Genomic DNA, 14,176 nt, shown 5'->3' on the forward strand with positions numbered 1-14,176 from the left:
AATTGAATGGGTTGCTGTATTTCTCCATTCCATGCTAAAAATTTCCATATCCAAATGTTTGCATTTCCAATGCTACCGCAACACGTGCAAATGTAAATCTTTACTTCATTTTCTGAAACATTAAATGAACGATGAACTCTGCTAGCTACCCGATTTGTCGGGAGTCGCTATAGAGATCAACATTAATGTTGAGAAAGGTGAAATCCAAGCCAGAGAAACTGCTAGGTCTTTGCGTGGAGCTTTGAGGGGAGTGGCGCACACCATCACTTTGCAGCTGACTGTAAAATCTGGGGTGATGCTTACTTAAAAATAAAACCAGCAGTGTAGAGAACTAAAAGAGCCAAAAGAAATATTTTGAGTTACCAGGGCTATGCTCTCCTGCTTTGTCTTGTGCTTTGAAGTGAGAACTTATAAAATTTAGCAACAAAATAAAAGTCATTCAACCTACCAAAGCTCACCCCTCTGGTACCCGAAATCCCAGACGGCTAACTAACTTGTTTCTATTACTCAGCCAGACTAAGCTTGGTTCAAAGTGTAGATGCACGCCTACCCTTGGATCTAAGCACTTATGGGTCCACGACTCTTTTTGCTGTACATTAATGACCTGGACTTGGATATAAAGAGCATAATTTCAAAGTTAGCAGATGACTCAAAACACATATGCACTGCAGATAGTAACAGACCTCAGGAGGTCAGAGACATGAAAAGGGCAAATAGGTGGCAAATTAAGTTTAATGCACATGATGGGTGAAGTGATGCAATTTGGCACGGCAATAAGTATGAAATTGTAAAATTTTAACAGGGGTGCCGGAGAGAGACCTGGTGGTTCACATAATTCTTATGAAGGCGTTCAGACAAAATTGAAGAGGCTGTTGAAAAGCTTATGAATTCTGGAACTTACAAAGAGGCATACCATACAAAGCAAGACGTTATACTCAATCTTCATAAATCACTGGGCACTACACTTCACAATGCGCATCAAAACTTTGGGGCAAGGGCAGTAATTTACTAGAATGATGACCGGGTGTGGGGGAAGAGAGTTACATGGCGAGGCTAGAATAACTAGGACTATTCTCTTTAGCGTGGAGATGAGAGAGTGTGATTGGATTTAGAATTGCCAAAGGGGTTTTGATAAATAGGGAGAAACTGTTTTCACTGACAGTTAGCCAAGAGGACACAGGTTTAAAATAACTTGCAAGAAGAATCAGTATTACTTTTAATAAACACAAGTTGCTATTGTTTTGGGCCAGGGTTTAGAGAACCCCCAAAGTGTATCATGGTGTTCACCTGACCCACAACTTTTAATAGATCGTGGTATGGGGAGCACACGGCCCACTCTACAGGTGTGGTACAGCAGAAATAGAAAAGTATTTTTCAAAGCAAAACCATGTTTATTCTATGAACTCAAGTTAACCTTTTTAAAACATAGTGAACATCTTAGCAACCATTAATTCAAATACAACCCCCAAAGAATACAACACTAAGTAATCCTTTAAGCTTTCCTTTTAACATCCACAAGACTGAAAACACCTTTTACCAGAAGTACATCAGGTTAAAATCACTACTGTTGTTAGTTTTAAATCACCAGGATCGATTTACAGTCTTTAGGTTACAGAGAAAGAGACTCTCATACACCTTCTGGCTGTGACTGCAGCTATCCAGCTCTGAAAACGAAACTAAAACACACCCTGCAGCAGGCAGCCTAAAACGGAAGTAAAAAGCTGACAGACAGACCAGCTCCACCCACTCTGACATCACTGCAATACTAAACACCCATTTCTTAAAGGTACCCTCACTAAAGATATTTATATATACACCCATTTATAAACACCCGTTTCTGAAAGGTACTCTCACATGACACTATGATCTGGAAAGTAAAAACAGATTCACACAAATACTTGAAAAATAAAATATTTGCAGAGGAATGTTGAAAGTGAGAAATTAACTGGACGGCATTGGCAGCACAGTGGTTAGCACTGATGCTTCACAGCGCCAGGGTACCAGGTTCAATTCCCACTTGGGTCACTCCTGTGTGGAGTCTGCACTCTCACAATGTCTGCGTGGGTTTCCTCCCAGTCTAAAGATGTGCAGGTGAGGTGGATTGGCCATGCTAAATTGCCTGTGTCCCAAAGAAGTTAGGTGGGGTTACTGGGTTATGGGGATAGGGGTGTGGGCTTACCCTATCCAAGGGCCAGTGCAGACTAGATGGGCTGAATGGCCTTCAATGTAAATTTTATGAAATCTATGAAATTGGATAGCTCATCAAAAAAATTAGTACAGACACAATGGGCACATTGGCCTTATTTTGTACATTAGGATTCTATCATGACAGTTGACTGACTTTGGGCAAATTAACTGCTTCATATCCTATTCATATAGACAGAGGGATAACACTGGAGCCAAATTTAAAATTTATATTTACAGTTACACATTACAAACCTACACCTCCTAAATAAATCAGTTTTATTCTATTTATGAATGCGCAGCTAATGCCCATCACCTTCATACAACAAACATAAACTAGCACGACACGTGATAACAGAGAAAATGGAAATAACTACATTCAAGAGCCAACAAGAATAGAAAATGCTAGAATACTCAACAGGTATGGCAGCATCTGTGGAGAAAAACAGCAGCGTTCAAGTTGTTCCCCCCCCCCCCCAAAAGAATGCTTGGAAGCACTTTCAGCATTTTCAGAATTCCAGCATCTACAGTATTTTATTTTTGTACTTTCCAGAGCTACAAGTCTAGCCAGGTGAAGGTATGGTATGTCCATCAATGGTAGAGGAATGCAGAACGCACACACGGTCATGGTTGGAGGCACACCGAGTTCTCAATAAGATTTAGCATTAGAGGGCGTTAAAGATAAGGAAGGGCCTGGTCATAAAAGGATTGAAAAGCAAGGATTAGAATTTATCTGGAGTTGTTGGAGGACAATGAGCTACGTCAATGAGGGCTGGAGAGCACTGCCTATCGCGTCTAAACAGCTTGGTCAACAGATAGAAAACAGTAGGGATGGCAGGGATGTGTGCTGGGACGTTAGCTATTTACTAGCCAATTAATGACTGAAACAAAGATAAATGTATCTGAATTTGCTGATGGTACAAAGCTAGGTGGAAATGCAAGCAGTAAGACACAAGCTTGAGTGAGCAACTTGGTGACACATGGAGTGGAATGCAGAGAAATGTGAGGGTATTCACTTTGGTTATAAGAATAGAAAAGCAGACTCTTCTCTTTCCCCCCCCCCCCCCCCCCCCCCCCCAAACAGGTGTGAAACTTGTAAATGTTGATGCTCAGAGATGAAGGTATACGCATACATGGAACACAAAGTCAGCATGCAGGTCGGTACAGCAAGTAATTTATTGCAATGGCATTGGAGTACTTGCAACTTTTGAGGGACAGCATCTGGAATATTGTTCCGATTGAGTCTCCATATTTAAGGAGGGATATACCTGCATTGAAGACAGTGCAGCAAGGGTTCACTAGATTGGCTCCTGGGATGAAAGGAACGGGCAGCACGGAGGTTAGCACTGCTACCTCACAGCTCCAGGAGCCCGGGTTCAATTCCAGCCTTGGGTCATTCTCTGTGTGGAGTCTGCACGTTCTCCCGGTGTCTGTCTGGGTTTCCTCTGGGTGCTCTGGTTCTCCCAGTCCAAGGATGGATGGTTTAGGTGGATTGGCCATGATAAATTGCCCCTTAGTGTCCAAAAGGTTAGGTGATGTAATTGGGTTACGTGGAGGTTTTGGCTGAGGGTGCCCTTCCCCAAGGGCTGGTGCAGACTCGATGGCCGAATGGCCTGCTTCTGCACTGTAAATTCTATTAAAAGTCTTCACTTAAAGGAATTCACTACCCCAAAAGGACAGTGGTTATATTTGATGAGACAATTGTTTTGGAATCAAAGGACATGGAGAGCAGACAGTAAAGTGCAGATGACACCCAAGATCAGCCATATCGGTTCACGCAAAATGGGGGAGCAGGTTTGACAGGCAACATGGTCTTCTTCCCCAGTTTCTCATGTTCAACACAGCACGTTGACATGGTGTTTCCCTAACTAGTGATCTTCGCTGTGAAAATGTAGATAAATGTATAAATGTATAAATCTACAACTCAATCTTCTGCTGATTTTGACCTTGGGTATTAGAATGTAATGCAGGAAAAACTGCACTTCTGGGAAGCCAGTAATGAGGCACAAACCCAAATAAATTGAAAAAAATCAGGTTCTGGGGTAGTCAAATGATTAACAGTGAAATATCAACATGGATACAAAACAATTCTAAAGGAAGAAAAATCTGTTTAGGTAAAAATTCAAACATTATCCCTAAATTAACTAAACCAGTCTTCGCAATCATTAGTCAACATAATTTTCAAATATCTAAACCACGATGTTTGACAAAAGACTCTTTGAAATGGAGTTGTTTTAACATTGTTTGGAATGATGCAATTGGATAGAACTATCTGATCACTTATTGACAAAAGGATTGGTCTTTGGAGGAATGTTCAGTTTAAAAATTAAATGCAAACCCTGCAAAGTAACAACAAAACTGATTTTGGCACCTTGATGGCCTTGTATTAGACAACAATATAGCAAATTGTACCAACCACTCATACAGGCAAATTTCTCTAATGAACGTAGACTCCAAACTGCTGGCTAAGATACTGGCCACAAGGATAGAGAAGTGTGTGCCGGGGGTGATAGGGGAAGACCAGACGGGATCTGTAAAGGGCAGGCAACCAAAGGCCAATGTTCGAAGGCTTTTAAATGTTATTATGATGCCCTCAGAAGGAGGGACAATGGAGGTGGTGGTAGCGATGGCTGCGGAGAAGGCTTTTCATCGGGTGGAGTGGGATTACCTATAGGAGGTGCTAGGAAGGTTTGGTGAGGGCTTCATTGACTGACCGGGTGCAGTTGCTCTATCAGGCACCAGTAGCAAGTGTGTACACGAACCAGGTGAGGTCAGGTATTTTAAACTACACCGAGGGACGAGGTAAGGGTGCCCCCTCTCCCCATTGCTGGCCACAGAGCCATTGGCCATGGCGTTAAGAGCCTCTAGGACAGGGGTGGGCAAACTACGGCCCGCGGGCCGCATGCGGCCCGCCAAAGGTATTTCTGCGGCCCACCAAGTCATTAAAAAAAAAAAAAAAAAATTTTTTAATTTTTTTTTAAGGTGAATGGCTGTTGGGTTACTTACTGGTATAGGGTGGATACGTTGACTTGAGTAGGGTGATCATTGCTCGGCACAACGTCGAGGGCCGAAGGGCCTGTTCTGTGCTGTACTGTTCTATGTTCTATATGAGGCGCCCAGAATCATAACCGGGTGAAGTAATTATTTTACTTAATATACTATGCGGCCCTTTGTGAATTGTGAATTTCTGAATGTGGCCCTTGCACAGAAAAGTTGGCCCACCCCTGCTCTAGGAACTGGAAAGGGCTGGTTCGGATGGGCGGGGGTGTGTGGACGGACCAGATCTGGCTTTACGCATGGGAATGGGAGGCTGCTCCCGCTATCACTGGCCGGGAGGGTACAGACCGTGAAAATGACGGTCTTCCCCAGATTTCGGTTTGTCTTTCAGTGCCTCCCCATCTTCATCCTAAGGGCCTTTTTCAAGCAGGTGAATAAGGTTACTGCGGGCTTTGTGTGGCAGGTAAAACCCCGCAAGTGAATAAAGTGTTGCTGGAGCACAGTCGGGGGAGGGTGGTTTGGTGCTGACCTTTTGCAATTACTACTGGGCTGCTAATATAGCCATGATTTGGAAGTGGGTGAGGGGTCATTGTGGGAGCAGATGGAGATGGCGTCATGTAAAGACAAGTTTGGGAGCACTGATAATGGCAGCTCTTCCATTCTCACCGGCCCGATACTCCACAAGTCCTGTGGTGGCGGCGGCTCTGAGAAACTGGGGGCAGTGGAGGAGATAAAAGAGATGGGAGGGAGCAGCAGTTTGGACCCCGATTTATAATAATCATCGGTTTGTACTGGGTAGGCTGGATGGTGGGTTCCGGAGATGGCAAAGGACAGGAATTAGGAGGATGGGGGATCTATTTATAGACGGGAGCTTCCCCAGCTTGAAAGCCTTGGAGGATAAATTTGAATTGCCAGCAGGGAATGGGTTTAGGTATTTGCAGGTGTGAGACTTCTTGAGAAAGCAGGTTTCAGCCTTCCCGCTGCTGCCACACGGGGGATACAGGACAGAGTAGTCTCCAGTACCTGGGTGGGAGAGGGGAAGGTATCAGATATTTACCAGGATCTTTTGGATGCGGAGGAAACTCCGGTGGAGGAGCTTACGGGCAAGTGGGAGGATGAGCTACAAGGAGAGATGGAGGCGGATCTGTGGGCGGATGCCCGAAGCAGGATTAGTAAATCCTCATCATGTGCCAGGTTTAGCCTGATACAATTCAAGGTAGTCCACCGGGCACACATGACAGTGGCCCAGATGAGCAAGTTTTTTTGGGGTAGCGGACAGGTGTGCGAAGTGCACGGGAAGCCAGCAAATCAGGTCAACATGTTTTGGGCATGCCCGAAGCTCAAGAGGGTTCTGGCAGAGTTTCGCTAAGGCAATGTCCACAGTACTCAAAACACGGGTGGTGCAGAGTCCGGAGGTAGCGATCTTTGGAGTGTCGGAAGAGCTGGGAGTCCAGGGGGCAAAAGAGGCCGACTTCTTGGCCTTGCCTCTCTGGTAGCTCTGAGACGGATCTTATTAATGTGGAGGGACTCGATGTCCCCGAGTGTAGAGATCTGGGTTAGTGACTTGGCTGGGTTTCTCAGTCTCGAGAAAATAAAGTTTGCCTTAAGAGGGTCAATGGTAGGGTTCACCCGGAGGTGGCAGCCGTTCGTCGACTTTCTCGGGGGAAAATGTCAGCAGGTGCAGAATTCCAAGGGAGGAGAAAGAGGGCCGGATTGTTGTTTTATGGTTGAGGTGTGAGAAGATTGTGATGGGGGTGGAAATGTTTATTGTACCGTGTTTATGTCGTTGTTATTATTAATGTAAAAAACTTGAAAATACCCTAATTAAAATATTTTTTTAAAAAAGAAAATCAAACCAACCACACCGGAAATGCTTAAAATATTTCCTCTGGGCAATGCTGCCAACACCCCCATCTGTTCAGTACGATGGCAACAGGCATTCTTTGTCAACAGCTGCAGTTTCTATGGCAATGGTACTCCCACAATTCTATTAAATCAGTAATTCCAAGACTTGCCCTGATAGCGAAGGTATGCATTATCTGGATGGTGTGCGACGGGCAAGTCATTGTGTATCCTGACATTACTGCACTTGTCCAATACAATGTCAGAGGTTGTAGAGTTGGCACATGTCGTCAATTTTTTTTTTTTAATAATTTTTTTTCAAAAAATAAATAAATTGAGGACCCAATTCATTTTTTCCAATTAAGGAACAATTTAGTGTGACCAATCCACCTATCGTGCATGTCTTTTGGTTGTGGGGGCAAAGCCCATGCAAACACAGGGAGAATGTGCAAACTCCACACAGACAGTGACCCAGAGCCGAGATCGAACCTGGGACCTCAGCGCCGTGAGGCAGCAGGGCTAACCATTGTGCTGCCATGTTGCCCTACATGTCGTCAACTTAAACATAACCCACTGTAGTTCATCCTGGAATGTTCACACTGCAAGCACATTGCAGCAGTGAAGGATATAGGGGTTGACAGCATGGTCATCCCATCCATACAACTGAGTGAAAAATATTCCATCACACCACTGACTTGAGCCACCCTTTGCAGAACAGGGTAGCCTTTGACGTGCTCTTGTGGCTGGTTCCAATAGGAGCGCCATGTTCAAATGGTCGGATACTCAACGACAATGATTTACTGAAGCTTAGGCCCGGGGGGGGGGGGGGGGGGGGGGGGGGGGGGGAGACATTTCTTTGTTAGAGAGGGTCAAAACCTAGCAAATGCTGCTTCAGGTTCTGCTCTATGAGCTGGTTTTGGCTTTCTGATTCTAGGTACTGTGAACGAGTCAAACACTCCAAACTCCTGCCCTGTGACAAGAAAAGCAGTTCAAGATGCTTGCAGACACGGTCCTGAGGAACAGATATGTGCCAAGACTGTGGTTACTAAACACCAGTAACCACAACCACCTTCCTGCATATTAGGAAAACCTTCAGCCATCAGATACTAACTCCTATTGACTTAGCTTTACTAAAGTGTCTTGGTTTCATACTCAAGTCAAAATATGAGTGTAGCTACTCATCATTCCAGACATGCAGCATTACATTAAAGTCTGCATCAAGGGGGCGCCAGGGGCCCAAGCTGAATATTGATGAGATTACTGGCAAGTATGCTATTGATGCCACTGTCAGAATGCATGGATTTTGCAGCATCAAACGCATCTAGCCATTTTGAAAATCTCCAAATGAGCATGACAGGACATCTGTAGTAACTACAGGACACTGCCGGCCGGGATTGCCAACTTGACACCAGTAGCTGAAGACACTCGTGAACATCCCAACTCAGGTGATGGGTTAACTTTGGTTGAGGATGTGGATCCTCCAGTCATTCATCCATCTGTCCACCATTATTGACTGAATTACATAGAATTTGCAGCACACACAAGCTATTCACTCCAAGTGGACCAACCCAGTCCTATTTAATCTTAGGAGCAAAATATTAACTGGTCAGTTATCATACTGCTGTTGAGAGGACATTGCTGGTGTAAAATGGCTGCCATTTTACTTGCATATCACAATGACATTATACTACATACACACCTTGATTTCATTGCAAGAATTTTGTTCCATTTCTGCAGTTTTTCATTTCCATTTGTTTACTCAATGACACCTTCCATTCAATGTTTCTGCAGTATTCCTTTTATCTCAACAACAGATTCCTTTTCACTGTGGGTGGTAGGACTCACAACCGTGTCTGCCTCACTTGTCTATTCTTGCCCGTCCCTCCCTTCAAGAACCATGATCCAGTTCCCTTTGTCTTCATCCTTTACCTTATCAGCCTCCACATTCATGATCCTATTCCACAGTTCAACCAGCTCTCCGCTGATGCCACCAAATATATTTAGCCATACCTTGGGTATTCTGAAAGGGAAATTCCCTCCGGCACATGCTGGCCCATTCTACAATCAACCCCAAAATCCCTCCTCCTCTTGTATAATGGGAGGGGGAACACCTGCTTTCTCACCCCAGGTGAAACAACTTACACTTATTTGAATTTAGCATATTGAAATCACAGCTCAAGGTGGTCTGCTCAACACTGGAAAGGTCAGAGATTGTATAATTGTAAAACACTTTCCTGTTCACCCATTTTAAATCTCCACACACTCTGATCTCCGCCTTTCATCTCCTAGTTTTCTAGTACGCTCAACACAATCTCAAGCAGTAGCACCTCATCTTTCCAGACACCTTAGCTTACAGGCTACAATATTTGAGTTCAACCATTTCAGATAAAAACTGCTCCCATTTTTGCAGACAGCAGCTGTTGGTAATGCATCTGCTGACGTCATCTCAGTTCCTCAAGACCCATCTCCACTCTGAAGAAACAGTAACCTGAAATATTAACTCAAGTTTCTCGCCCACAGGTGCTGCCAGGCCCGCTGAGTGTTGCCAGCAATACTGTTTCATTTCCTGTACCTTCCAATTTGTTATTAACCACTCCTCCCTTCACCCTCTCTCAGACCCTCCATTTTGTTCTTCTTCCACCTTTGCCTGCCTCTATACACCTCTGCCTTTTTCTACTATTGGCAAGAACAGGAGAACAGCCATTCAGCACCTACCATGTCAGACCCACTCAGAATCTTCGAACTTATAACTCAACATTCTGACAAGCTCTAATAATATAATGCCTGGCCAGCTGACGTTTTCCAGGGGCTTTTTTCTATGTCATGTTCATTGTGACGCAAGGCACCATGTAAATGCAAGCCTCTGCTAGTTCAAGTTATACTCGAGCAAAACTAGGGTCAATGGAAATCAGGGGGGGAACTCTCCACTGGTTAAGAGTCATTCCTGGCACGAAGGATGACGGTTGTGGTTGTTGGAGGTCAATCATTTCAGTTCCAGGACACTGCTGCAGGAGTTCCTCAAAGTAGGGTCCGAGGCCCAACCTTCTTCAGCTACTTCGATGACCTTCCTTTCCATCATAAGGTCAGAAGTGGGGATGTTTGCTGATGATTGCATATTGCTCATCCAGGGAGTTATCATTGATCAGACTGGACTAGCCACATAAGTACAGTTGCTACCAGAGCAGACAAGCTCAGTATCTCTCCCTAAAGCCTGTCCATCATCTACAAGGCACAAGTGTAATGCAATATGCTTCACTTGCCTGGATGGGTGCAGCTCCAACAACACAAGAAGCTCAACACTACCCAAGACAAAGCAACCTGCTTCAGTGCACCGCATCCACAAACATTCACTCCCTCCAACATCTACAGTGACAGCCGTACGCACCATCCATAAATGCACTGCCAGAACTTACCAAAGCTCCTTAAACAGCACGTTCCAACCCAACCGCTGCTCCCATCTAGACGTCACTCACCATGTTGACTTGGAAATATATCACTGTTCTTCGCTGCTGCTGTATCAACATCCTGGGACTCCCGTCCTTACAGCACTGTGGATGCACCTACACCTTAGGGACTGCAGCGGTTCAAGGCGGCAGCTCACCACCATCTTCTCAAGGGAAATTAGGGATGTGCAATAAATACTGGCCTAAGAGCAATGCAGGGGCCCCATAGTAGAGCGACAGCACTTTTCTCAAATCCACTGAACATGGGACTGCTTGCATTCCTTCAACTAGCAGGTATTCCTGTGCAACATATTCTCTGGATTGATGCCTGGTCTGCTCCTGGCATACTCTCCTACGATATTGAACCAGTCTTCCAGCTTACTCAGTATCTGAGGAATGAGTGTGATAATCCAGACCACAGATAATGGCTGCAAAACAATTCTGCTTTTGGTGGCTCACAGCACATCAGAGTGGAGAGCTTTCAGCCACTAAATTATCCCATTTAGTGTTGCAGTAAGATCACTCTACATGGAGGGTGGCCACAATGTGCAAGTCTACAATGAGAACTCAACACATGCTTTATGACACATACAAGATTAGTCAATTATTAAGTCCCCTTTTTTTCTGCACCTCCGACTCATCATTTGTTCTGACTTTTTTTTTTAAAAGGAGGAAAATGAGGATGGAAAGTAGCAATTGATCATAAACCTAACAGTGCAGCTCAGAGGCTCAATGCAAATTGTATTCTAGCATTTATATCGGACCTTTAATAGTCAACAGTCTACGCTGATGCACAAAAGTTTTATTAGCCCAAATTGATCCATGTTACCAAAGGAGATAACAGGGCAGGTGACCAAAGGTTGGCTCAAACAGGTTGCTTTAGGGCCAGCATATTGGAGGGAGGTTGGCCCTAGGGGCCTAGACAATTAAAGCATAGCTGCTAAAGATGAGTGAACACAGGGGTGTAAATGAGGCCAGAATGGGGAAAAATACAGATGGAAGACCCACACCTGCAACAACCATGACAAGTGCTACCTCTCAGCACTAGGGACCCGAGTTTGACATTCTTCCCATTTCTGCGTGGGTTTCCGCCCAGTCCAAAGATGTGCAGGTTAGGTTGATTGGCCCATGTTAAACTGCAACTTGGGGTGGGATTGCAGGTGAGCCTGGGTAGGGTGGTCTTTCGTAAGGCCGCTGCAGACTCGATGGACCGAATGTAAGGATTCTATGATCCTAACCCACAGCCTTCTCCCTCATCGGCCAAGTGAACTTTCCACTTCCTCTGCCATGGGGATCTACTGCTTCTTTCTCACCCCTTTATATTAAGTGCCATGGTCTAATTTCCCTCGTGACCCCACCCAACTTTTCAAGATTGGTGGCTCCTACTGTGTTCCATAGAATGCCTACCGAGCAGAATGAGGCCATTCGGCCATTGAGTCTGTGCTGGCCCTTTGAAAGAGAACCCCAACCATGCCCACACTCCATCTTACCTGCACATCTTTGGATACCAGGGCCATTTAGCACACCCAATCCACCTAACCCTGTACATCTTTGGACTGCAGGAGGAAAACAGAGCACTTGAAAGAAAGGTATGTAGACACGGGAAAACGTGCAACTCCACACAGGCGGTCACCCAAAGCCTGGAATTGAACCTGGTGCTGGCCACCATGCTTCCCAACCCCACCCAGACCAAGAGGCCATTTCCCCAACCCTGCCACAGCAGAGTTAACTCCTCCAGCCCCACCCCACTCAGTAGGACCCCCTTTAATTTTTCTTCACCCCCAATCAACAGCAGAGACGTTTCAAATCATCCCCAGGCACCTCCAGTTGTACCTCAAGACCCAATTCTTCGATCAGAGCTCGAAACCTCAACTCAGTAACCAGGGAGCCCACCCCGCCCTCCCCCAAAGCTCCTCCTGTAATTCTCCACCTTAAACCGAAGGCCACCCCGGCCAAAGGGCGGCGGCCCCACCCCAGGGCCCGGGGAGGATCCTGACCCTCATTCCCCAGAGGGCAGGACTCCCACCCACCCCCACCATCCCGCTGCCCTTGGTCCCGGTCAGTGCGGCCTACACAGGCCGGCCCCCGCCCGCCCTCTTACCCTGCCCCGCTCCTGTTGCGGGTCCTGGCCGTCGCTCTTGGCCATCCGCTCTTTCTCCTTCTTCACCTTCCTGGCCGCTGCGGGGACCGGTATCGGCGGCGCGGCTTCGGCGGGAGCGGCGACTAACGGCGCGGGGGAGACCACGGCGGCGGCGGCGGTGGCGGCTTCGGCATCAGCCAGGGGCGGGGGTGGCTCGGCGGGGGCCGGGGCCGGGGCTGGGGCCGGCGCGGGGGCCGGGGCCTCAGGCGGCACCGCGGCTCTGGGCGGCCCAGCGGGAGGCGCCGCCTTGGCCACTCTGGTTTTGTCTTTCTTCTTCTTCTTGTCTCGCTTGGCGAAGAAGTCGTCGAGGCTCTTGTCGTCCCGCTCGGCCATGTCGGTGGTGGTGGTGCCCGGGGGGCGGTGTGAGGAAGGGGGGGGTTAGCTGTGGGTGGGGATGGAGCTCGGTGCCGCCGCGGTGACTATGGCGATGGAGCCAGGGGCCCGGACGCCTCACACATGCCGACTCGGTGCGGACGAACGTGCTGAGCGGAACCGGAAACACGCCCGACGATGACTGACAGGCCCCGCAGCCAATCAGCGGCGGCCCTATGTGGAGTGACCCCCCTGGGCGGGGAACGGAAGGGGCGGGGCTGCGCCGCCAGCAGGCTGAGGTGACAGAGGGAGAGGCAGTGGCTTGGGGGAGGGGGAGAGGGACAGGGGGAGGGGGAGAGGGACAGGGGCAGCGCCCAGGGTGGGGAGGAGAGAACCATTGGTTAGAGCGGAGACTGCCCCCGCCCCCCCACCCCACCCACACATCCCCCCCATCCACACATTCCCCCCATCCACCCATCCCCCCTTCCACACTTCCCCCCTCCCCCCCATTGCCACCACATCCCCACTCCCCCCCATCCCCACCACATCCCCACTCCCCCCCATCCCCACCACATCCCCACTCCCCCCCCATCCCCACCACATCCCCACTCCCCACCACATCCCCACTCCCCCCCCATCCCCACCACCCCCTCCCCTGCATCCTCCACCCCCCCTGCCCCCTCTACTCCCCTCCCCTCTCTATTCCCCTCCCTTGCCCCCTCTACCCCTTCCCCTGCCCCCTCTAAACCCTTCCCCTGCCCCCTCTAAACCCTCATCTGTCCCCTCGCCTGCCCCTCTACCCCTTCCCTGCCCCCCTCTGGCCATTCCCCTGCTCCCCCTCTCCACACGCCCTATCCCCTCCCTCTACCTTCCTCCCTCTACCCCCTCCCCTGCTCTCGCCCCCTTCCCCGTCCCTTCTATCCCTGCCCCTCTCACCCTCTCCTCCCCTGCCCCCTCCAACTCTCTCTTTTGCATCCTCTACCCCCTCCCCTTCTTCCACTGCTCTCTACCCGCCTCCATTGCAAAATCAATGCAGTCACTGAAGATCATTCTTATCTGTAGTTCTCAAGGTTGCCTGCACCCAGCTGGCCTGAGCTCATGCTTTTCCCTCAGTCTTTTTCCATTATTCTGAAGTTTCTTTGCCTTCTATTTGTGTGTTACTTGCATTAAAATTTTGGACTCAAATCTCATTTATCTTTGCTTCTTCTTTCTTTATAGCTTGCATTGTGGTTGACTATAAGCTGCCTGGTTTCAGCTT

At 47.8% G+C, this 14,176-nt stretch overlaps 1 protein-coding gene across 4 annotated transcripts in view; it reads right to left on the reverse strand.

The window, feature by feature from the left end:
* The window catches only part of cdv3 (carnitine deficiency-associated gene expressed in ventricle 3), a 36,847-nt gene extending 23,722 nt beyond the window's left edge, over positions 1–13,125 (reverse strand). For 3 of the 4 annotated variants that reach the window (XR_005460613.1, XM_038796683.1, XM_038796684.1), the window contains exon 1: positions 12,568–13,125. Coding sequence is in view for 3 of the 4 variants with exons in the window: in XM_038796683.1 (XP_038652611.1) it covers positions 12,568–12,939 (372 nt within the window). In the remaining variant the exon portion in view is untranslated. The remainder of the gene's footprint in view (positions 1–12,567) is intronic. The other variant, XM_038796681.1, reaches the window with a different exon arrangement.
* Positions 13,126–14,176: the final 1,051 nt, after the last annotated feature.

Source organism: Scyliorhinus canicula, chromosome 5, assembly GCF_902713615.1.
Source record: "Scyliorhinus canicula chromosome 5, sScyCan1.1, whole genome shotgun sequence".
In the NCBI taxonomy this organism is placed as follows: Eukaryota; Metazoa; Chordata; class Chondrichthyes; order Carcharhiniformes; family Scyliorhinidae; genus Scyliorhinus; species Scyliorhinus canicula.